The following is a 24,173-nucleotide window of genomic DNA, read 5'->3' as shown; positions in this document are numbered from 1 at the left end:
GAGAAGGGTACTAGTTCTTCTTTCAAGAAGAAGAAGTTATTTAATAAAAAGAAGAACCAAAACCCAAAGAATCTAAATGTTCAGAAGAAAGAGTTCAAGAAGTACTTCAACTGTGGGAAGCAATGACATTTTGCCAAGGACTGCAAAGTAGCAAAAAAGAGAATATCACACAATGTTAATCAAGTTGATAATTGTGTGGCTATGCTATTTCACGTGACAACTCCCAATAATATCTTTGGTTGGTGGTTAGACACATGTGCTACCTATCATATTTACTCCAACAGAGATTTGTTTTCTTCTTATGTTGCTACCAAAGAGAACATATTAATGACTGATCATTTTATAGTGCCTGTTCTTAGAATTGGGATTGTGGTGCTGACTCTCTCTTTAGGGAAGACTCTCACATTGAAGGATGTGAAACATGTTTCCTCAATTGCTAAAAACTTAGTCTCTAAAAGCCTGCTATGTGTCGCAGGTATGAGGCTGGATTTCCAAGGAGGAAAGACTGTACTATCTTTTAAGAAAATGTATTTTGAAAATGCATATCATACTAATGGCATGTATAAGATTAATATTATCGTACCCAATTTAGTTGTTAATGAAATATCATCTTCTGCTAACTCCTCTGTGTTATGACATAATAGACTGGGACATGTAAATTATAAAAAACTATCTAGCATGGAGAAGTTAGGATTACTTTCAAAATGTGGGGGTAACAAACCTGAGAAGTGTGAAGTCTGTGCGTAAAAAAACTGACAAGGAAGCCCTTTCAAAGTGTCACAAAGAGCACCAACCTGTAGGGTCTAATTCACTCAGATACTTGTGACTTCAAGAATTTCATCACTTGAGGCGGCATTAAATACTTCATCACGTTCATTGATGATAATTCTCGCTTCTGCCACGTCTATCTGCTGAAATCTAAAGATGAAGCTTCAGCAAGTTTATCGAGTTTCGGACTCGTGTGGAGAAGCAGTTTGGACTTCAGGTGAAAAGACTCAGGAGCGATAAAGGAGGAGAGTACCGATCTAAGGAATCAGAAGCATACTTCAAGGAGCATGAAATCATTGTTGAAACTATTGCTCTGTATTCTCTGCAATTTAATAAAATTGTAGAAAAAAAGAATCGCACATTGACCGAGATAGTGAATTCGATGCTAATCACATCTGGTCTACTTACTTGCTATTGGAGAGAAGCTTTGTTGATGACAAACTAGATTATGAATAGAGTACCATATTCCAAAACTGATAGTACTCCTCATCAGTTATGGTTAGGATATCTAGATTCTTTGGATAGTCTCAAAGTGTAGGAGTGTCTCGCATATGTTCGAGTTCCAGATATCAGAAGACCTAAGCTCGGACCAAAGGCTAACAAATACGTGTTTCTTGGCTTTGCTGAAGATAGTGATGCTTACAGGTTCCTGGACCTTGGAACCAACTCCATCATTGAAGCTCGAGATGCAGAATTTTTTGAGGATAAGTTTATCAAAGATAAAGTTTTATTGCTCAAAAATATAGTAGAGAATGCTAGTATGTCAGATGCATCAGAGAAGCCAGTTTTGCAAGAAACTGAAAGTGTCAATGATGAAGAAGTTACCAAACCATCTTCCAAGCATGTCAGGAGACAGAAAAATTTTGAAGATGACTTCATCACCTATAATGTGAAAGGAGATCCATAAATTTTCCAAGAAGCAATGCAGTCAACAGACGTTCTTCTGTGAAAGAAGCTATAGATGATGAGATGGATTCATTGATTCAAAATCATACTTAGGAGCTAGTGGATGTACCTGAAGGTGCAAAGCCTATCAGTTATAAGAGGATCTTCAAGAAGAAGCTTCGTCCTGATGGTACTATTGAGAAATACAAAGCAAGACTGGTAAGAGAATCTTTAAGAAGAAACTTCATCCTGATGGTACTATTAATAAATACAAAGCAAGACTGGTGGCGAAAGGATTCTCTCAGAAAGAAAGAATATATATTTTTGATTTCTATGCACCAGTTTGCAACATCACTACCATCAGAATGCTTATCGCATGTGTGGCGATAAAAAGTTTTGTCATACATCAGATGGATGTGAAGATTACCTTTCTTAATGGAGATCTCACAGAAAAGATCTACATAAAGAAACCAGAAGGACTTGATGCTCCAGCTGGTAAAGTTTGTAAACTTGTTAAGTGACTATATAGACTTAAGCAGGCACCAAAACTCTGGCATAAGAAGTTCGATGAGGTTGTTCGCAACAATGAGTATCAAGTCAGTGAATTTGATAAGTGCCTATATATCAAGAACGTTGAAGGAAAAGTGGTGATTATCTACCTCTATGTGGATGATATGTTCATCATCGAAAGTGATTTGGAGATAGTAATATCTACCAAGAAATTTCTTTCAGCACATTACAGTATGGAGGGTCTTGGAACTACGGACGTGATTCTCGAAATCAAAATCATATACTCTGAAGAGGGTATTGGATTGTTCCAATCTCATTATGTTAAAAGCATGCTAAGAAAGTATGATTACTACGACCTGCCAGAACAGTCAGTACCGTATGATTATAACAAGAAGCTTTGACCGAACACTAAAAAAAGATCAGTAGAGTAGCTAAGGTACTCAAAGATCATTGGGAGTCATATGTACGTGATGAGTTGCATAAGGCCAGACATAGCATTCGTTGTAGGAACGCTTTGTAGGTTCACAAGTAATCCTGAAAAGCTTCATTAAGATGTTGTTCAGAGATTGATGAGATATTTGAAAGAAACTACAGGTCTGACCCTATTCTACACTGGATATCCAGCTGTAATCGAAGGCTATTCAGATATGAGCTGGTGCTCAAAACCAGATGAGTGCAGATCTACTGGAGGATTTGTCTTCACCATATGTGGAGCTGCCGTCTCGTGGAAATCTAAGAAGTAGACTATAATTACAGAGTCATCGATGGAATTTGAGTTCTTCGCACTCTGTGCTGCAGGAGATGAAGCTGAATAACTTAGTTGTTTTCTTCGAGACCTTCTATTAACAGAATTGCATGTCTCAATTACTATTTATTGTGATAATCAGGTGACGAGTGCTATGGTGGCTAACTCGATGTTCAATGGAAAGAAGCGGACCATTCATCTGAAGCATGACTATTTAAGAGACCTTATTTGCCAAGAAGTCATCTCTGTGATTGGCGTCTGGTCTTCAGAGAATGTGGCTAATCTTTTGACTAAGGGTCTGAAAAAGAACATAATCAAAAGGACGTCTGCTAGAATAGGTCTCAAAATTTTATGAGTCTTACAAATACTTACCATGTACATCAAGTTATTAATTCAAAGCTTATGCTATTAATGATAAGATAATTGGTTCAAAAGTCAAGTAAGATTTGCAAAGTTTGGTGTGTCTTACAAATACTTATCATTTACATCAAGTTATTAGTTCAAAGCTTACGTTACTAATGATGAGATGATTGGTTCAAAAGTTAAGTAAGATTTACAAGTGAAATTCTATCATGGTAAAGAGGATGGCTGTTAAGCCTTAATGAGTCCAAAGTATTTCGGATGCGGGCTGTTAGATAGGTAACATACCTAAAGGACTCACCGATAATCCTATCGTATAAAGGGGATGGTTGTTAAGCCTTAATGAGTCCAAAGAATTTTGAATGCAGGGTGTTAGATAGGAAACACACGTAAAGGACTCACCTAGAATCCTATCATGAGAGATGTTGGCTTTTAAGTCTTAATGAGTTTAAAGCATCCCGGATGCAGGATGTTTGATAGGAAACATGCCTAAAGAACTCACATATGCCTGAGTGGAGATTTGGTCTTCTCCTATGGTGTTTTGTGGAAAGATACCTAAAGCCCTACCTGAAACCAGGACATGCACAAGGCCATAAATATGCAAGGCTAAGGTAAAGGCAAAGGCAAAGGCAAAGGCAAGTGTGGTTCAAAGTGAAAACTATCACAGAAGAGTTTGATCTTGTGTGATCACTGGATTTTAGACATATGCTAGTTCAAGTCTCTGCGTCACTATGCATCTATCTTTTATTCAGTTGGTCTAAGGGGAATTCAAGTTCTTACGACATCTACCTTATGCACAATGATTGAAACAACGACACCGTTACACGATGCTAGTTTAAAAACTTGTGGGGGATTGTTGGATATTTTTGGTCAAAACCGCTTTCCAAAAATGAGTTTTCAAACTATGTATTTATTAACTACTGATATTTTTCAGAAATCCTTAGTAGTGTAGTGGAAAGTTAAAGTTAAAGGTCTTGTGTTTGAGACTTGCCAACGACAAGTCGAGAATTGTTTTTATTTAATTAATGCCACACAGACTTCCACGCAGACTACCTCGCAATCTGCTTTGCAGCATGCGGACGAGCCTCGCGTTCTCATGAGGATGTGACCATCGTGTTCACAAGAGGGAACGAGACCCTTGCGTTCGCGTGAGGCTGGACGCGACTCTCGTGTTGCGCAGGATCGTGATCCTTGCGTTCAGACATTACTGTATGCAGCAGTTACATCATTTATGTTATTTACCGTTACAAATATAATTGTCATAATTTCTATTATGTTTGTAACGGTCATATTAAATGTGGGTGACCTCTGAGCTGGTCTTAGAGACCTATATATAGTGCCTCTTGGGGAGCTGTTGGATACAAGAGATAAAAAAAAGAGATACGAAAAACACACAAGTGTTTTATGCTGTTGTGCTGTTGCTGCAGAGTCTGAAAGCGTGAAAGCTTTAGTCTATGCCTGAAGGAACATAGCTCTGAACTGAAAGGTTTTTACAAATAGAAAGATCTTTGCCTGAACCAAAAGGTTATTGAACCAAAAGTTTTAACAGATCGAGGAGATTTCTCCTTGAACCAAAAGGTTATTGAACCGAAAGGTTTTAACAGATCGAGGAGTTCTTTGCCTAGACCGAAAGGTCTTATAGATCGAGGAGATCTTAACAGTACTGGGTCATTGCACATCAGAGTACTGTAATGTGGTTCCTGAAAGTAGTTTGTCCTTGGGATCCTTGCACCGAAGTAGGTTAAATATTGCTTTAAGCACAGCGTTTCATAAACGCACATCAGCTAAACTTTAAAAAAAGTTTTAAAATATAGCACTTCGGCTCTCTAACAGATTTATCTATTTTATTCCAGATTTAGCCACAGACATTAACAACAACTATATTAAAAATTTTCTAAATTCATGACCTGTGAGAATTGAACTTGTGCTACTCTAATACCTTGTCGGAGGACTCTCACTGGACCAAAACTCCGAAGTTGCGGAGAGTACGGAGAGTTATAATTTGACACCCACCCAAACCTTCCAAAGGACAACAATTAAGGGTGCATTCGGTCCGGATACGGCTCGGATATGATGCTTACCATATCCATATCTGCTTAATTATCTTGGATACGGATACGGATACGAATACAGGTACAGATATATCTCGGTAAGGAAAACTCATATCCATATCCGCTAAAATCGGATACGGTTACGGAGATGGATGCAGATATATAAGCGGATATGCATGAGGATACAAAACGAATATGAGAAAACTAGATAATATTGAGAAAAACATAGTTCATGTGATACGAAAGAGGTCCTTAATATGTCCATTATAGCTAAAAAAACTAAGATTAGACATCTCGATTATCAAAATTAACCATAAATCCATAATTTAAGAATCGAAACTATCGTAAGAATATGACTAATGTGCATTCAGACATTTCGGGATACGGATACAAATATTTCACTACAAAACCATATTCATAACCATATCCTATCGGTTATAGATATGAGTAACCATAGCCATATCCTAACGGATACGGTTACAGATATTTCCTCGTATACGGATACGGTTTAACACCCCTAACAACAATGCTTTTAGCAGGCCATAGGATTAGCTGTATTGATTCATAACCAGATTCTACTGTTACACTGGATAGTCCTGAAAGAGATGTCTAGTTCCTTAAAAGTGCTCTACCAAAATAAGCCAATGAGTTTAGGTAATAATTATTTTGTGGTCATGTACCATGTGATATTGATTGTGGAGTCTAAAGTTGTTCCGTTTGGTCTCTTTTAAGGCAACCGACTAGTTTTACATATAAGCTATAACCGTACTCTTAAAATTCTTGCTCCTACCTTTCATTCGGAATATTCCATCAAGAGCTGTATTTAGAAAATACTCCCTCAAAGAAGTAAAAAAAAAAAAAAAACCACGCAAGAGTAAATTTGTTTGGTTTCCTCTGAAATCAAAGTAAATTCTTTACATGAGTCGATGACTAATTTTTAGGCTCATCTTCACAAATAATAATCCAATAACAGAATGATTTAGCAGACTTAATTTTTAGTCTGGCAGGTTGAAGGCCCTACTCTATGCACATCAAACTCTTGTTATATCATTGTGCAGAAAATTACTTATTGGGACATAAATTACAGGCATCACTGGCCTCACTGAGAAAACGATGCCATCTACATACAATGGTATTTTACAAAATGTCACAAAGCAATATGATAGGAGGGCGTGTATGTACAAACTCTAGTATGCCACTTATTTCTCTTACAATTAAAATCATTTTAACCATCGTCTCCCATGGACATGAGAGTGAATATTCCCTATTAACAAAATAATTCATCTTCTATGAGTTCGACAATCGTGAGAATCCTGAACATATAATACCAGTTCCTCATGTATGGAAGAGATTTCTCCAAGAGACTTACTAAAGATTCACAATGTCAGCATACAACCTGTAACTCCACACAATATAATAATAACTTTACATGATTTTCCAACTTCTTGAAGCTGTAGGCTGATTATTTGATAAGAACGAGGAAATAGAGAAGTGAAAATAAGAAAAGTTATTAACATAACGCAAGCTGCATAGTTTAGCTCCTAGTATACTTTTTGGCACATATCAAGCACATATTATCTCAATTTTGATCATCAAGAACATTCGATCATCTGATCTTGTATGATCGATCGTACATCTATGATACTAAGAGGTGATACGTTACACCGATGCAAATCACTCGTGATCCGAGATGCGAGAGAAAGAGACCTAGAGAGAGAGGCGTCTGGTCCCCAAGTAGAATGCAGGGACACGCACTGTGTCAATAGTGTCTGTTAGCTCCATGAGCCATGATCTGATGGTTTTGGCTGCTTCTGTTGAGAGCAACGGTATCTTGGACGCACCCTCTTCATCATTGACCCTCATTAAATACTATCACACATACATCATCAAAAATCAAGATCTCTGACCTCTTTCACTCTCTCACTCATTTGATCATCAAAATCTGATCCAGGACTGCTAGCTAGTGCCAATGGGCTGAGTAAAGCTTGCAGTACACTGATCTGTTACTGAGAAACCCTGAAAGTTTCAGCTGGCGCATGCAGCTGAGAGTTCTCATTGAACATAGAAATACTTACTAGACTGCAGTTTTCACGCCATTTTGGAGCTCAATTGAGAATTTTAAGATCATATTAGCACATTTCAATTGCACTCGGATTAGCGTTCATTTCAATCGCAGGAGGTTAAGCATGACTTGCTCTTGGAAATCTACTTACATCCTCGTCACAAGTTTGTAAGATACACTTGAGGATCCGAACTGAAATCAGAATTAATATTCAACAAACAATTCTTTCTTACAAAATGTCCAACTTTTCTTGAGAATCAGAAGAAATACAGAATATGTAGAATTGGCTTTCAGGCTCAGGTTTCAGGCAGACTGGGTGGCGGTCGATCGCGGCGGTCGACCGCGTTCGTGCACATAGCCTACTATGCGCTTGGATCAGTGGCGGTCGACTGCCGCGGTCGACCGCAGAAGTTTCTGCTTTCGCCGCGGTCGACCGCCGCGGTCCGGTCGACCGCGATGGATCGCGGTCGACCGCCGAAGCGGTTTGGGCCTGGGTTCTGTTTCCAGACCCGTTTCGTTTGGGAGTTGTATAAATACCCTTAACTCGATTTTAGGGTTTAAGAGAGAGGATTTTGAGCAGCAGCTAAAAAGTGAGATTTGGGGCTTCTATTGTTGGAGCCAATTGGAGAGACAAAGAGGGCTTATTTGTGGGTTTTGGTAAGATTTGTAACCCTAATTTGTATTCCCCTTGATTTCAAATAGTAAAACTCCCCCCTCCTTGCCCCGTGGACGTAGGCACATTGCCGAACCACGTATATCTTATGTTCTTGCTGTGATTGGGTTGCTTGTGTTCTATTGTGGTCTATTATTGGTTCTTGTGTGTGCTATTGATTTGTCGAATCGGGCTTCCGCGGCGCACAACAGAATACGCTCTTTCTTTTCACAAAGTTAGGACAAATCTTAAGCACAGAGCCTCAAATAACATGTTCATTTCCTTCAAGGATTCAATCAGACATTGAGAAAATTGCACCTCCTTTTTACTCAAGGTATTCCCTACAAAAATCCAAATTACCATGGGGAACAAAGACAAAAAGATGAATTCTGAATTCATGGAGTACCACAGAGGAAAAAATACTGATGCACCGTTGAATTTTTCTTGTCTAAATTCCAGTTTTGAGTTTATTTTGAACTATTAATTAAATCAAAAGAATTGATGCCAAATAATGTTGCTCCAAACACTCTATGCTCCTTTACTGAGCCTAGTTTTGGGGTAAGGCTGTAACGTCCCCCCAGGATACTTCATTTTTATGAGGCTACTCCTGCCGTAGTATTAATATTTTTAGGTATGAGTGGGGACGTGCAATGAAATTCCGGAAAAAAGAAAATGATCCCTCTTATATATGAAATTATAAGGAGAACCAACAACAGCCAAAGAAACTGAGAAAATCCTCCACATAACCATACCATGGATTCAAATGATAAAAGGGTTTTTGATGGCCGAGGGGGGTATTTTTGCCTTTTCAGTCATGTGCTTGGCACATGACACATTAAGTGTTACTTTAGGTTAAAAATGAAAAACCTTCAAGCATTTTAGTGGAATAAAAGAAGCTCAGGGGGGTTATGTGCAAACACCCCCTCGAATTTGTGGAATTAAAATAGTTAACTGGGTAATTAGCAAAACCCCCAAAGTTGAGGCAGGTTTTCTGAAATTAACCCTGAAACACCCTAAAAACAAGTTGCCTAGATTTGAAAACCGCCTCCCACAACCATGAAGATGAATCAAAAGCAAGATGTGGGAATAACCCCTTGAGAAGGGCTCTCAACCTGTTTTTCTGAAAGAAAAATTACATGAGAGCGCAATAAATGCACAATGCAAGAACTGAAGAAAATAAATTTATAGACAATCAAAATATACTCATATGTCATCCTATCTACTTACAAAACGGAATGGCATAATTTTATGATAAAAGGAAATGCATATGAAATTTAAAAAAAAATGACAGAAACAACTGAACAGAGCTAAAATTTTCAACATGCTATGGCGAAACCAGAAAGGTTGTTCTAGGACAGGACGAGAAGAGGAGAAAGAAGGGTAAACTCCTCTACAGTCTCCACAGAACTTTCTGCAAAATTTAATAGTACATACTTTTGTTCTTTACGTTCATAATATGTTCAATAGCAAGAAACACAAACAAGCATCTCAATTTTGTACTGGTAACAATGCCTCCTTGTACGCAGAGGAAAACACTGTTCAAAACTTCAAACTAATCCCCTTCAAGGTCGGGATAAAGCATAACTAAGGATTTTACTACTAGACAAAACAATAAATTAAATATGAGATTGATGGTTTTAGAAACAACCAATCATTCCTTCACAATATTTACAGCAATGAAAATCATAAATAAATTAGTTTAAGAACTACAGTTATGTTAGTTCATAGTTCCACACACATTGGATTTTCCCTCCCTCTTTAAGGAGGTTCGAACCAATCAGGAAAAAAAATAGCAATTGCACTTCCACCACTGATGAATAGTCCAGCACAGTCTGAGTTGATGAGCAGATGGAAGCTTGAAGAGGAAAATGACAATTCATCTATTCTCATTTAACTGCCTCCTCTGACTTCCGCCAATCACCCTTTGAGAGATCAATTCATCTCCATCTCATGGCCATTAAGGTACTGACTCAGCAGTTCACTAGATATCTTGGATTTATGCATGGGTTTCTTTAATCCTCAACCTCAGTGTTGAAGACAAAACTTGGGAATGCAGTTGTGATGTCCCTAAAACATAACAAAGTATCAGCATTAGAGAAAACAATTTCCATTCCATTAATTTAGAAAGTTATAAAAAATCTCCATCTAACTCTTGTGTTTGTTTGTGGATGTACAGTGAGTTTGTGAAGCAGCATAACGGAATCTGAAGGCAATTGAAGTTTATATTTCAGGAAACGGAACCAATCCTGGCGAGGAGTACAACCAAATGAAGTGTATTTATTTAACAGAAAAATAGTAACAAAAAAATGCCAGACCAATGCAGTTGAACTCGTATGTTGCATAATAATATACAATAATATACACTGTTGAGAGTTGTTTCTTGATGTATGTTTAGTCCCACATTGGTAAGGGACAAGTCTCTTTGTGTATTTATGATATTATAAACAACATCCAGGGGGGAACTATGCATCCTCTCTGATTACTATGTTTAGCATGGGCATCCGAGCCATCCACCCGATCCTTCATCAAATCCCAACCGTCCATCCAAACCAACAACCTTAAATCGGATATCTCCAGGGGGCACCTTCACTCTGTGCAAGAGTTGAAGTGGGGTCCACATGAAATTTGTGCAACTCATAGCGAAACCCTAGTCGCCACCCACCACCATCAAACTCTAAGCCTCCACCCTCAGCGGACAACTCTAGTCACCACCACTTCTGATCACTGTTCAAAGATATGCACTGTTCATCAGGAGCACTGTTCATACCCCACTCCTACCAGGCCCGCTTGAAACAAAAGCAAGGCACTGTTCATCCTCCGGCACTGTTCATCAGGAACGCTGTTCATCCATCATTTGATATACTTTGTGATCGATATAGCGCAAAATTAGTTTGTTTAGTTTGGATTTTGGGGATTGGTTTGATGGAGATCATTCGTTGGTTCGCTTTGATGTTTGATTTAGTAAAAAATGTTCAGTTGGTTCATTTTGGATAAGATTGTTCTCTCAATTCATTTGGTGGATCCTTAAAGAAGGATCCTTTGTTATTAGATCCTTCAAGGAATAATCATTTATTTGTTAGATCCAAGAAGAATCATTTATTGTTGGATCCTTAAAGAATGATCATTTATTATTGGATTCTCTTAGGAATAATTATTTGTTTGTTAGATTTTTAAAGAATGATCATTTATTTGTCGGATCCTTAAAGAAGGATCAGATCCCTGAAGAGAATTATTTGTGTTGAAAAGATAATGTAACTAAGGAATATTAGAGGGGTTTTATGTAAATGTGGGTGTAAGGCTACATAAGCCAAGCCATTCTATAAATGAAGTGTGATCTTAAAACCCCAATCTAGCAATATGGTATCAGAGCCAAACCTAGCCGCCGCCTCCCTCTTCTGAGCCAAATCCTCCGCTCTCCACCACCGCTCTCCGCCGCCCAACTTCCTCCTTGGCCTTACGGTCGTCACGTGCTGACTTGCGGTCGAGCAGCGCCTTCCGGTCCTTGTCCAGCTTCAACGTCGGGATCAACCTGGACCACCTTGCCGTCCCGGCCCTTGTAGGTCCCACGGACGACGAGGACCTTGTCAAGACGCGACGGACGCTGGACGGGGCGGTGAAGTGGGCCCGACGGCTCTTGCAGCGGGAGCTGGACACCATTGGGTTGAACTTCATCGTGCCTCTGTGATGATCGGCTGCTGGTTTTTTTTTTTTTTTCTTGTGAAGATGAGCCAGAGATGAAAGGGTTGTTTCTGATTAGGGGATTTGTTTTTTTTTTGTGATTCGGGGATTTTCTTTTTGGGGGGAAGAGAAATAAGCAGGACTGTTGCTGATTAGATCCAAGAGAAAAAAAATGGGATCTATAATATGTATTAAATGATTTTTTCTTGAATTGTAATAGCTTGTTTAGGTTCCCTCGACAGGTCAGTCCTCGAACTGATGAGAGGAAGAGCTGATATCTCACCTTGTTGAGATATCTTGCTTTTGATTCTTGTTTCCTTAGTGAAACATGAATTCTTGTTGTTCTAACTCTCTTGTTGTGCTGCCGAAGTGCTGCCGGAATTTTCGCTGCGCATCAATACAAGTTGGATCGATGACGGAGACTGGCAGAAATCCGATGGAAGAGATCATCAAGAAGTTGAATCCTGATGAGATCTCAACACTGATGCAACTAATGAGGTTGTCGAAGGGAGAGGGCTCGACAAAGCCACCACCCAAGAAGGTGGAGCTTCCACCTATCGATGTAAAGCTCGATGGACCTGCGACATATCTGAGTTGGTCGCGACGGGTGAAATATACCCTTGCCGGGAGGAGCCTGGAGGGATATCTGACAGGAGAGAAGACTGAGCCAGCTGAGGGCTCCGCAGAAAGAGATGAATGGTAGTTCACTCATATGTTGGTGTACATCTGGCTCTTGAATTCTGTAGTCCAGCCAATTGCCGTCACAGTGGATGGTCTTGGGAGGGTGCAGGATGTCTGGGAGAAGCTGAGGAGGACCTACAATGGGGTGGGGAATAACCTGAGGGTATTCCAGATCGAGAAGGAGATCAGCGCTACAGTCTAGGGAGAGAGGACTGTACAAGAGTACGCCACAAAGCTAGAGCGCTTGTGGCTCGATCACGATCACTTCTCGTCCCTAACGAGCTACAAGAACCCGGAGTGCAAGGAGCGTGAGGCCTCTTTGCAGAAGAGGACCATGTTGTTTCTCCGAGGCTTGGCTCCAGCGTATGAACAGAGGACGGCGTTGCTACTAACCCAGACAAAGATCCCACCACTGGAGGATGCAATCTCGGCCATGATACAGGAGGAGAGCCGTATCAGGCTACAGGCTGGGGCAGGTGGACTTACAGGGGAGAAGTCTGCACTGGTGGTATCCAACCCGGATAACACTAGATTCAGAGGGGAGACTAGCCAGTGCTTCAACTGCGGAGATGTAGGATATCTGAGAACCCTAAACCACCCAGGGAGAGGGACTAGGGTAGACGTGGTCAGGCTGGAGATCGTGGCCATGGCCGTGGAGGCAGGCGAGGTGGAAGAGGAGGTCACCGAACAAACTTGACAGTGACAGAAAGAGAAGAAGCTGAGATGATCTTCACTGACGAGGATCGGGCACTCTTGGCAGCATTAAGAAGGAAGCAGAGAGCAGTAGGTGATGTGTCTGAGGAGGCATCTACTATTTTCTCTGGAGACTATGCCAATTATGCCCTTCGCGCACACCCAAACAAGGAAAGATCCACCGCCTGGATAATGGATTCTGAAACATCCAGACATGTGACAGGCAATACCAGTGAGTTCTTATCTTACACTCACTTAGCAGAAGCCGAGAGCATCCAGATCGCTGATGGTACATCACATGATGTGGTTGGTAAGGGCACTATTAGTTGTACAGGTTCTATAACTCTATCTAATGTTCTGCATGCTCCTTCATTTCCTGTTAGCCTGTTATCCATTAGTGCCATTATCCTCCAACTAAATTATATTGTTTCTTTTGATATTCTCAAGGTGATCTTCCAGGAGAAGGGGACAGGGCGAAGACTTGGGACTGGGACATAACGTAGCGGACTGTGGTATCTGGACCGCAAAGGGAGGGACTCAGCTCTGACATCTGTGATGGAGAGGACGGGAACAGGAGGAGCTAAAGTGTATGCAGAAGATGAGTTAATGCTTTACCATCAACGGATGGGACATCCATCATTTGACATTTTTGGTAAAATGCATCCAACCCTGTTTGAAAAAGTAAATAAACAGAAGCTACAGTGTGATGCTTGTGAGTTTAGGAAGCTGACTAGAAGCTCTTATGTTAGTTCGGGTAATAGGAGTTCTTACAAGTTTGAAGTAATACACTCTGATGTATGGGGACCCTGCCCAGTAAATTCTATAAATGGATGTAAGTTTTTTGTTACGTTTATTGATTGCTTCTCTAGAGTCACTTGGGTGTATCTTATGAAAAACAAAAGTGATGTAGTTGATTGTTTCAAAGATTTTCATAAGCACATCCAGACTCAGTATTGTGCAGCAGTAAAGGTGTTGAGATCGGATAATAGAATAGAGTACACCAACAGAACACTTGGGGAGTATCTGTCAGCTCAGGGGATTCTACACCAGACTACATGCCCATACACCCCAGCTCAGAATGGGGTAGCAAAGAGGAAGAACAGACATCTCCTAGAAGTTGCTAGGAGTATGATGATGACGATGAATGTCCCAAAGGTGTTGTGGGGACAAGCAGTCTTGACTGCTGCTTACTTAATCAACTGAATGCCTTCGAGTGTATTGGAGTAAAAGTCTCCTCGTGAGACACTGAAGGGAGATAACGGGGGGGCCCTACCATTGAAGGTATTTGGTTGTGTGTGCTTTGTGAAGGATAACAGACCATCGGTTGAGAAGCTAGACCCTAGGGCTGTGAAGTGTATATTCGTGGGATACAATGGCACCCAGAAAGGGTATGTTTGCTGGAGCCCGGTGGAGAAAAGGCTGTTTGTCAGCATGGATGTGCGGTTTCGGGAACTTGAGCCGTACTACACAGTGGGGGTTACTTCACCTTTTGGCGACTTGCCCGATGCTGGAGGTATGAGGCGAGGGGGAGAATGGTGAGAGCTCAAAGGGGTCAATCCCAATTTCGATTCCGTACTCAGAAGAGAAGGAGGATGAAGACGAAGGGGAGGAGGAGAAAAAAAGGTGTGTTAGGCCTACAGCTCAGGGAGAGTTGCTTACATACAGTAGGAGGGGGAAGGAACCAGAGGTGCCTACAGTAACAGTGCCAGTGCCTAGTCCCTCGTCCAGCGCTGCTCCAACTCCTGAGACACCTACACCACCCTCCACTCTAGGTAATACCATTCCTACTCCTACCCCTCTCCGCACTCCAATGTCAGAAAGGAGGACTACTCGCAGTAATACGAGAAATCCTCCTAAGAGATATGGTTGGGATCTAGATCATTCTGTTTCCTATTCTCACATATCCCCTTCACATGGACCATTCATTACATCATTAGATTCTGTTATTATACCTAACAGCTGGCAGTATGCTAAGAAGGACCCAAAATGGAAGGCTGCTATGCATGAGGAGCTGGGGGCTCTTGAGAAAAACCACACGTGGGAGTTAGCGACACTGCCAGCAGGGAAAAAAGCAGTGGGATGCAAGTGGGTGTTTACCGTAAAGCAGAACCCAGAAGGGAAGGTTGAACGATACAAGGCACGACAGGTGGCTATAGGGTACAGCCAGACATATGGCATTGATTATGATGAGACTTTTGCACCAGTGACGAAGATGAGTACTGTTTGGACGCTGATTTCTCTAGCAACAAATGGTGGATGAGAACTACACCAACTGGATGTGAAGAATGTGTTTCTTCATGGAGATCTAGTGGAAGAGGTGTATATGGAGATACCACCTGGATGTGGCACAAGGCAGACAGTGGGTAAGGTCTGCAGGCTGATGAAGTCTATGTATGAACTGAAGCAGTCCCCTCGAGCATGGTTTGACAGGTTCAGTAGAGCCATGGTTAGTATGGGATACAGACATATTAATGCTGATCATACTGTATTCTTCAGAAGAAGTGGGGGTCACATCACTATGCTGGCAGTATATGTGGATGACATGATCATCACAGGGGATGATGAGAAGGAGATTGCTCAGCTCAAGGTAAGATTGAGCAAAGAATTCGAAGTGAAGGATCTGGGTCAGCTTCGATATTTTCTTAGGATAGAGATAGCTCACGGACCTAAGGGGATTATTCTCTTCCAGAGGAAGTATGCACTGGATCTTCTTGCAGAGACGAGGATGTTGGGGTGCAAGCCTGCTGCTACACCGATTGATCAGAGTTTCAAGCTGAGTGCTGAGGCGGGAGAACCTGTTGATCGTGAGAGATATCAGATATTGGTGGGCAAACTGATCTACCTGAGTCACACACGTCCAGACATCTCATTTGCGGTAAGTGTGGTGAGTCGTTACATGCATGACCCGAGGAAGGGTCATATGGATGTAGTATATCAGATACTGAGGTATCTGAAGGGTGCCCCTGGCAAAGGACTAAGATTCAGGAGGAGTGGCCATGTGAACATTGAGGGCTACTGTGACTCAGATTGGGCTAGCTGCGGAGATGATCGGATGTCCACCTCAGGGTATTGCATATTTATAGGAGGCACCTTAGTCTCTTGGAAAAGCAAGAAGCAATCTGTAGTGACGAGATCAACAGCTGAAGCAGAGTACAGAGCTATGACTTTGGGGATTGCGGAGTTGATGTGGCTGAAGAACATGTTGGTGGAGTTGAATCTTGGCCAAAGGGCCAAGATGAGTTTGTGGTGTGACAACAAGTCAGCTATCAGCATCGTCAACAACCCAGTTCAGCATGACAGAACTAAGCACATCGAGATTGATAGATTCTTCATTAAGGAGAAGCTGAACAGTGGGTTACTGGAGTTAGGTCATGTTCCAACTAAGGAGCATGCTGTAGACTGCTTGACTAAAGGGCTTAGCTCAGTAGATCTAGCTAAAGGGTATGACAAGATGAGCTTAATAGATATATTTCGCTCATTTTGAGGAGTGTTGAAAAGATAATGTAACTAAGGAATATTAGAGGGGTTTTATGTAAATGTGGGTGTAAGGCTATATAAGCCAAGCCATTCTATCAATGAAGTGTGATCTTAAAACCCTAATCTAGCAATAATTTGTTTGGTGGATCCCAAAAAGGATCGTTTGTTGTTGAATCACTGAAGAAGATCATTTGTTTGGTAGATCACAGAGAAGATCGTTTGTTGATGGATCCCTGAAGACGATCATTTGTTTGGTGGATCCTAGAGATGATCAATTGTTGATGAATCCCTAAAGAGAGTCATTTGATTGGCGGAGTCCTAGAGAGATCAACTGATTTGAAGACATCCAAGTGAAAGATAATAAGATCAAGACTACTTTTGAGTTTTTGAAGCCTCATTACAGATTAAAGTTTGTGCAATTTATTTGTAACAAATTGAATATATATAATATATATGTTCAGCTTGAGAAGAAGTGTTGAGAGTTGTTTCTTTATGTATATTTAGTTCCACATTGGTTTATTTATGATATTATAAGTAACATCCAAGAGAGGAAACTAAGCATCCTCTCTGATTACCATTTTCAACATACACTAAGCTGCAAGAGCAATCATAAAATTTTGGACCATAAAGAGCAGATGCAATAAAAAGAATTTCCGATAATAGGCTCTGTAAAGCTATTGAGTGTAACATAGAAAAGTTGCAAGTTTTCCGTCATAAACTTATCTATAACTAGTGCCATACCGTGCTACCAGGAATCTCTTTTATTACATTTTTATCAAAATGATGAACCTGACTTTTCATATAACTGTTTATTAAAGAAGGCTACAATAGTTCATTTTTTGTGATATTCTTCAATTAGAACTTGAATTTATGCTTTAAGTTCATTAAAATAAAGGACAAATTTTCAAAACCATCCCATTTTGAAATTTATTTATAAAAAACGACCTCTTTTAGCCTTAATTGCAAAAACCGACCCAGTTTGTTGAAACTGGGTCGGTTTTTTAAAAAAAAAATTCCAAACTTCACGGGAGTTCAACTCCCGTGAAGTTTTTTCTCATAACAAAACTTCACGGGAGTTCAACTCCCGTGAAGTTTGAAAAAAAAAATTCAAAAACCGACCCAGTTTCAACCAACTGGGTCGGTTTTTACAATTAAAGCTAAAAGGGGTCGTTTTTTATAAATAAATTTCAAAATGGGATGGTTTTGAAAATTTGTCCTTAAAATAAAATATACATATCATATATTGCACAAAGCTCAAGTGTTGCAATGTTGTTGTATTCATTATATTGCAAATAATAATGATTTTGTACTTAATTTTTATTCTAAAAGTTATACACAATTTAGTATTATTAAATAATAATTACAAAATCAATAAGTTAACATGATAATATTTTTTGGAACAATGATTCTTAGACAATGCACGTAGTTACTCGTGGGGTTTTCAAAAACCAAATATCAGGAAGAAACTCTTGAAAACGTGAACCTTCCGTTTACTTGGTGATGCTATAATTATGAAAGAAAAAGATACCTACAGGGAGGAAAGATTATGTGTGCACTGTTGTTTGCGTGAACTTACGCAACACAATTCCATGGGTATTAATCACTTAAGGTTGGGAATTGAGCAGATTGCCAAATATAAGAATATGAAGATATTATCCGCTATCCATATTTGCTTGGATGTCCAACAAATGCAGAAAATGATACTCATAAAATGCTTCTTTTCTTCCTGATACTAGCATTATGACGTGTGAATGCACGTGATTTAGAAATTAAGTTATTTATTCTAAGTATTATTTAAAAAAGGGTTAGTTGCATCGAAATGCCTAAAGTTTTACATTACGAAATTTAAATTAGCTAAAAAAATACTCCATACTTTTAAAATATAGTATTTATAAATGTAATAATGTATAATTATTATAGATCTGAGACATAATAATAAAGTTAATGGAGCATGAGAATGTTGTTCTCCATTTATTAAATATCAGTTCAAATTATGATGGATAATTGCTTTTTCCCAATAGTATAAAATATAAGTACTTCGGTTTTTCTATAGAGTGCCTATGGGCACTCTATAAGAGAGGAGAGAGAGAGAGAGAGAAATGAATGAGGAGGAGGGTCCCCTGATTTGCATTGGGATCCTCTTCTCATTCATTTCTCTCTATCTCTCTCCTCTCTTATAGAGTGCCCATGGGCACTCTATAGAAAAACCGTTTAAAAAATTCTCCTATTTAAAATGAAGGACTGCACTTTAAAGTGGTCATAGTTATTCTTTTTAAAAAAGATTACGTTTTTATTGACACATATTAATAGTTGTTTTTTTAAAAGCTTATCATTTTATATTTATAAATCTCTTATCACATATAATATGATGAATATTTAATTATGTGAGTTCAATTTCTATTCTTATGTCATGGTTTAGAATGTTCTAGAATAAAAAAAAAGAAAAAAGGGCAAAAAGTCTCTCTTGTAACATTACAGTTTTGCCCTCTCAACTAGAATAAGAATAAGGGCATATCCTTCATTACTCCACACTTTTTACTACCGTCACAAAGATCATTATATATCAGTATAAATACCTCTTATCTCATAATAGTACTAGTAAGCATGACCAAAAGAGAGACAATATAATACTACTGATGAGAATCCGACCATATGAGGGGATAAAGATCGGGATGATACAAACAGTGTACCTCAAATAAGGAAGAGTCATATTCTTTAAAAGAGAAGGGTGTCGCATAACAAATTCCTTCCATTCATCCTTGTTTATTCTTCCGTCCCTATCAGCATCAGCATCTGCAAATGTCTGCACAGGTATGAACAAATGATCTGAATTATGAGTTACAAATAAGATTCGAGGAATCAAGAAGACATATTGCTAGTGGAAAAAGACCTTATCAATTATCGCTTCAAGAAGGTCATCTGACAGTTTCATGTCAGACTCCATCAAAATTGCAATCACCATTTGCTTTACCTGTGAATATATGGATATAGCATGAAAAAAAAGAACCAAAAAACAAAAAACAAATAAGTATTATTTTATCTTCAGATTGTGTGTGATTTGTTCACTAAAGCAGTAAGAAAGAAATAGCCATGACAAAAACAAGTAAACTATCCATCAGCATCATTTGGGTGGACTATCTCAGGGTTAAATTCACCAACAATAAGTAACCAAGGTTAAGTTTAAATTGACTCATTTACAGCTCATAGCAAACTTATGACCGATTCAGAGAAATTTACAAACATACATTTTCACATGTTTTTCCCTGTTAGCGCACTGCAGCATTGTGTCATAAAAATCCAATGATCATGCTACCTTCAAATAGGATAAGATGAGGGAAAACAGTTGGACATCGCTTGGGCATGTGCCAGGGAGGCTGAGTGTCATCTCTGAATAAGCAATAAGGACTTGAGATGACCAATTTGAACATGGATTGAGGTTAGAGAGGACATGATAGTTAATAGTGTTATTGATTTATTAAAGAGAGAGTAGTGATTTAATATAAAGAGACCCATAAAGATGCTGAATAGAAAAAGATTATGTTGTTCTATCAGTGCATTGATTATACTTATAATTAGTCACATTCAAATGCTAGGCACAATTCATGTCTGTCAGTTTAAGTTTGGCGGGAAGAAAACAAGAGAACAGTGATAATGAAGAACAAACACAATCATAAAAGTCTATTTGTCTATTCGGTCACAGATAGGAGGTGAAGACTTTCTAATATCCTGTCAATCAGATGAAGTTTGTATTTTTCAATAATACATCTCCTTTATTTACCTAATGTTTCTTGAGAAAGAACAAAAGAGAAATGGACCAAGAAGGCAAGAACAATAAACCATCCACACTTTGACTCACATATATGCACCAAAATGAATTGACCTTTAAAATGTCAAGATTAACTGAGAGAAACAAGATATTGATTGGTTGCTAATCCACTGGTTATGTAGCTAGCATAAGAGTACATCAAACTACTAATGCTAATAAAAGGTGTGAAATTCCCTAGTGAAAGCTTTAAAAAGGCATCAATTAGTAGGTCATCCTCAAACATGTCCAATGTGTTTTCCAGGTTCTTCCACATTTGCGGTCTGAAGGCTGTAATTACAACTCACGACTTTCCTACATACAACCAAATCCTGAATGTTAATAACATCAGCACTTTTCAGGTGGTTTGTTATTTCTATCAATTTTCTTCAGCGCCATCTACATAATTTCCAAGCCAGTGATTCCTAGACTATAGTATAATAGCGGTAACAAACATAAACTGCATACTCTTAAGACAGACTTTCTACGGTGGAATGTAAAGATAGGTTTCTAACTAAGATGTCTTCCAAAGTATGTCTTCACATCGAATTCACCATTGTATAAACAACTAAGCCATGAACTCAAACCTCTAGAAATATCAATCAGTTTTCTCACATCCCGTGCAAATGAAGATCTAGTATTGTTTATATGACTATGGAAAAAGACACTCTGCACCACTAATAAGCTACCGCATTAAAAAGAAAAATGTAACCTAGCGATTCCCTGAAAATAGAAGCCTTGCGGAGGAAAAGGGAAACATTCCTGATGGAACACATTTGATGAATATCAGATCCCATAGTAGCACAAAACTGCAGCTGCCTATCAGGTGAAAAAGAACACTGCGACCTTAAATTGGACAAATAGCAGTTTCATTGAAAACATGAGGTATTTCCTGTAGCCATTTAAAAGAGAATTGTGTACGGAAAGATACTATATAATGCAGGAAAGGAAATGAATATCTGAGAGAATGCATATGAGCTGTTGATAAAGTATTCTCATGCATTCCCTGGCATCTTAACTTAATACTTTCCAAGGGAATTCCTAACTACTTGATTCCTCCATTTTAGAGACGTTGGTGATTCAATAAAGAGACGTTCAGAAAGGAATGTTCTTTTAGTTATCCAGGCAGTAAATTTAACAAGAAGTAGGATGTAGGAGATATAAGAATGTTACTGCTACCACACATATGGTAATCATGTCATGTAGATGATAGGTCATGTCAGTGTTCTACTACCATCTGTATGAAGAATCTTCATAACTTGGCAATCCTATTCAGTATGAAGAATCTGATTAAAAAACTTGCTCCTGTGGAGTGAAAAAACAACAAAATTAAGGCCTGATAGGAAGGAAAATGTCTACAATCTCAGCTGTCACTGTTGCAAGTGGGAATTATATTGATATTTACCATATTACTGGTAATCCATGATTCCATTTTCATATGAACATCAAAGAAATTTTTACAAAACTCACTTCTTCACGTTCGATGAACCCTGTCTGTCTCAAGTCATATAGTCTGAATGCAACTGCAAGAAATTCAGAGAAACAAACAATAAGTCAGCCTTAATATTTTTTATTTTTACTTTTTCTCAGTGCATTAACCATGTGTTCTTGCATTCTCTGCTCTTACAATCAATTTTTTCCTCTACAGGAGCAAAAGGATGAAAGACACTAAGCGCATGGATAAACTCCTCAAATTCAATAACACCATTTTTCTTTTCATCGAACAAATCAAAAACCTGCAGAAGAAGAAAAGATTGCTAATAAATGTTTAGGTTAAGAGAATGAGGACATAAGAAAACATTCATCAGGCTGGATTAACAAAACAGGCAATCTGCAGCAAAATCTAGCTGGGTCTGACTAATAAGACAGCTAGACAGCTTACAAATCTAAAATTGAGAAATCTTCGGTGGAAAGATTAAGCAAGCAATAGGAATCAAACTTATCCAAGTTGTACAAAATCTAAGAGTACAAAAAGCCTACAACTAATTAGATTGAGAAATTTCTTCTTATCATGTCAAAGGTCCCTCCAAAATCACAAGAATTCCGTAAGTTACGGTCAGGGTTGATGGTTATAATCTTATACTCTAAAATGTCCCGCAGGCTGAAGGCCCTGACCAAAACTTGGACTTAAGCAGTAGGTGTTTTTTTTCTTTCCGTTTTATTTAAATTCTACGCCATTGGAAAATAAACCAAGGTTGCTCTGATACTGTGTCAGATATCCCTTCTACTAGACTCCAAAGTTAGGTTGAGCGTTGAGGGTTATAATTTATACTAAACCAAAGGAAATAGAAACTAATTTTCGCTGATCGATTAAGGGTACATATACAATCACTAATAACGTAATCTTTCATTTGCCAAACAAAATCCCAGTTGTAATGTGCTACTCACTCTCAAGAAATAGGGAATCAAACTTACGCAACTCATACAGAATCTAAGAGCATAAAAAGCCTAAAACTAATCAGCTTGAGAAATTTATTATTTTTTCAAGAAAATAGAAATAATTAATCTTTCATTTGCCAAATAAATTCCACATCGTAATGTAGCTACTCACTCTCTCAAGAAACAAGTTCTCGCTACTCACTCTATCAAGAAACAAGTTCTCCCCAGATGGAGTCTTAAACAATGCCAATTGCAACTCTTCCTGCACGATATTTCATTAAAAAAATATCAAATTTGTTCATGCACTTTAAATTTGTACAAATATTTAGATCAAAATTGTTAGTACCTTATGGATGAGCCCATCGTCAATTATGGAACAACTCAACTTTTTGTACAGCTCGTGCAGCGCCTCGACCTCGTTGACCGAAACTAAATTTTAAAAAAAAAACAAAACTTTTAGGGCAAAAAACAAATAAATGGATCCAGATCTCGAAAAAAACACTAAAAAATTAATAAAAATGTACAGCATCTGGATTCGTGAGCGAGTCTACGAAGATCATATGTTGTCTGCTTCTTGAGAATCCGCTGCCGAATCGACGGCGGTCGCTGATCGAAGCAATCGGAGACGACGAAGATGATTGCTTCGATGATTGCTATAAATGGAATGAACGCCGCGCAAAATTTCTCGCCTACCGTCAGAAAACTTGATCTCTGAGGGGGGGAAATGAAAAAAAAAATTAGAAAAGAGCAGATTTTGAGAGAGAAAATGGAGGAAGGTTTGTATTTTCTTTACGATTTCGCTTGAAGGCATCTTCTTCTTTCGCACAAAAAACCATTCCCTAATTAAAATTCGCCATCTTCTTCTGCTTCTCTGTTGGTGGTCCAACGAAGCAAATGAGAGGGCAAGCGGACGCAATCTACATCTTTTATCTTTTGTATTTTATACCATATATGCCCCTCGCATCTATCTATTTGTAAATTGAACCCTAAATATATCCTATTGTATTACAATGAACCCATGTCCTAAATTCAACCTTCTAATAGGGCGTTTGCTTTTGGGCGATTGAGGGAATATTAACTAAATATGGTAATTTAGCAAAAAGTAGGTTTAGAGGGTCAATTTGAAAACATGGTTGATTTGGGCATATAAACAATAGTTTTCTTTTTTTTTTTAATCTTTAAAAGGGGTTTTGCGTTCAATGATTACTTGGATAGCCTTGGGGTGGGGCCCGCGGGATCCTTTTCTGCCGCCTCGCGGGGTTTACGCGACGGAGCGGTAAACTTGGCGATACTATTCTCCTGCGTGATTTTCTTCGTGTTTGTCAACGTCTCACAATGACGCTAGGTTCAAACTTAGTAGGCTCGGAGCAAAGTTTGTTTAAACCGATTAAACTGATCGAACCGCCCAAACTTTGGTAGCCCAGTGTCGT

General features: G+C 38.9%; 1 protein-coding gene across 2 annotated transcripts; it reads right to left on the bottom strand.

The window, feature by feature from the left end:
- On the bottom strand, window positions 9,608-23,658 carry LOC109851332 (calcineurin B-like protein 9). Of its 2 annotated transcripts, none has more exons than XM_020421405.1 (9): window positions 23,537-23,658; window positions 23,268-23,454; window positions 23,090-23,172; window positions 22,916-23,005; window positions 21,992-22,100; window positions 21,835-21,887; window positions 19,453-19,533; window positions 19,253-19,365; window positions 9,608-10,100 (listed from the first exon to the last, which is right to left on the bottom strand). In XM_020421405.1, the coding sequence occupies exons 1-9, from the start codon at window positions 23,552-23,554 to the stop codon at window positions 10,046-10,048; spliced, it is 789 nt and encodes a 262-aa protein (XP_020276994.1). In that variant the 5' UTR covers window positions 23,555-23,658; the 3' UTR covers window positions 9,608-10,045. The 2 variants fall into 2 exon arrangements, with proteins under 2 accessions (XP_020276994.1, XP_020276995.1); XM_020421406.1 differs by having other exon boundaries at window positions 22,946-23,005; window positions 23,537-23,657.

Source organism: Asparagus officinalis, chromosome 8, assembly GCF_001876935.1.
Source record: "Asparagus officinalis chromosome 8, Aspof.V1, whole genome shotgun sequence".
In the NCBI taxonomy this organism is placed as follows: domain Eukaryota; kingdom Viridiplantae; phylum Streptophyta; class Magnoliopsida; order Asparagales; family Asparagaceae; genus Asparagus; species Asparagus officinalis.
The sequence above is the reverse complement of the archived record's forward strand: the minus strand, read 5'-3'. Positions and strand labels throughout refer to the sequence as shown.

What these genes read in the sequence shown, in the direction of transcription:
- LOC109851332 (XM_020421405.1), bottom strand. An exon ending in CGCTCACGAATCCAGATGCT is followed by an intron (nt 23,173 to 23,267) that starts GTACATTTTTAT and finishes TTTAAAATTTAG; the next exon opens with TTTCGGTCAACGAGGTCGAG. An exon ending in ACGATGGGCTCATCCATAAG is followed by an intron (nt 23,006 to 23,089) that starts GTACTAACAATT and finishes AATATCGTGCAG; the next exon opens with GAAGAGTTGCAATTGGCATT.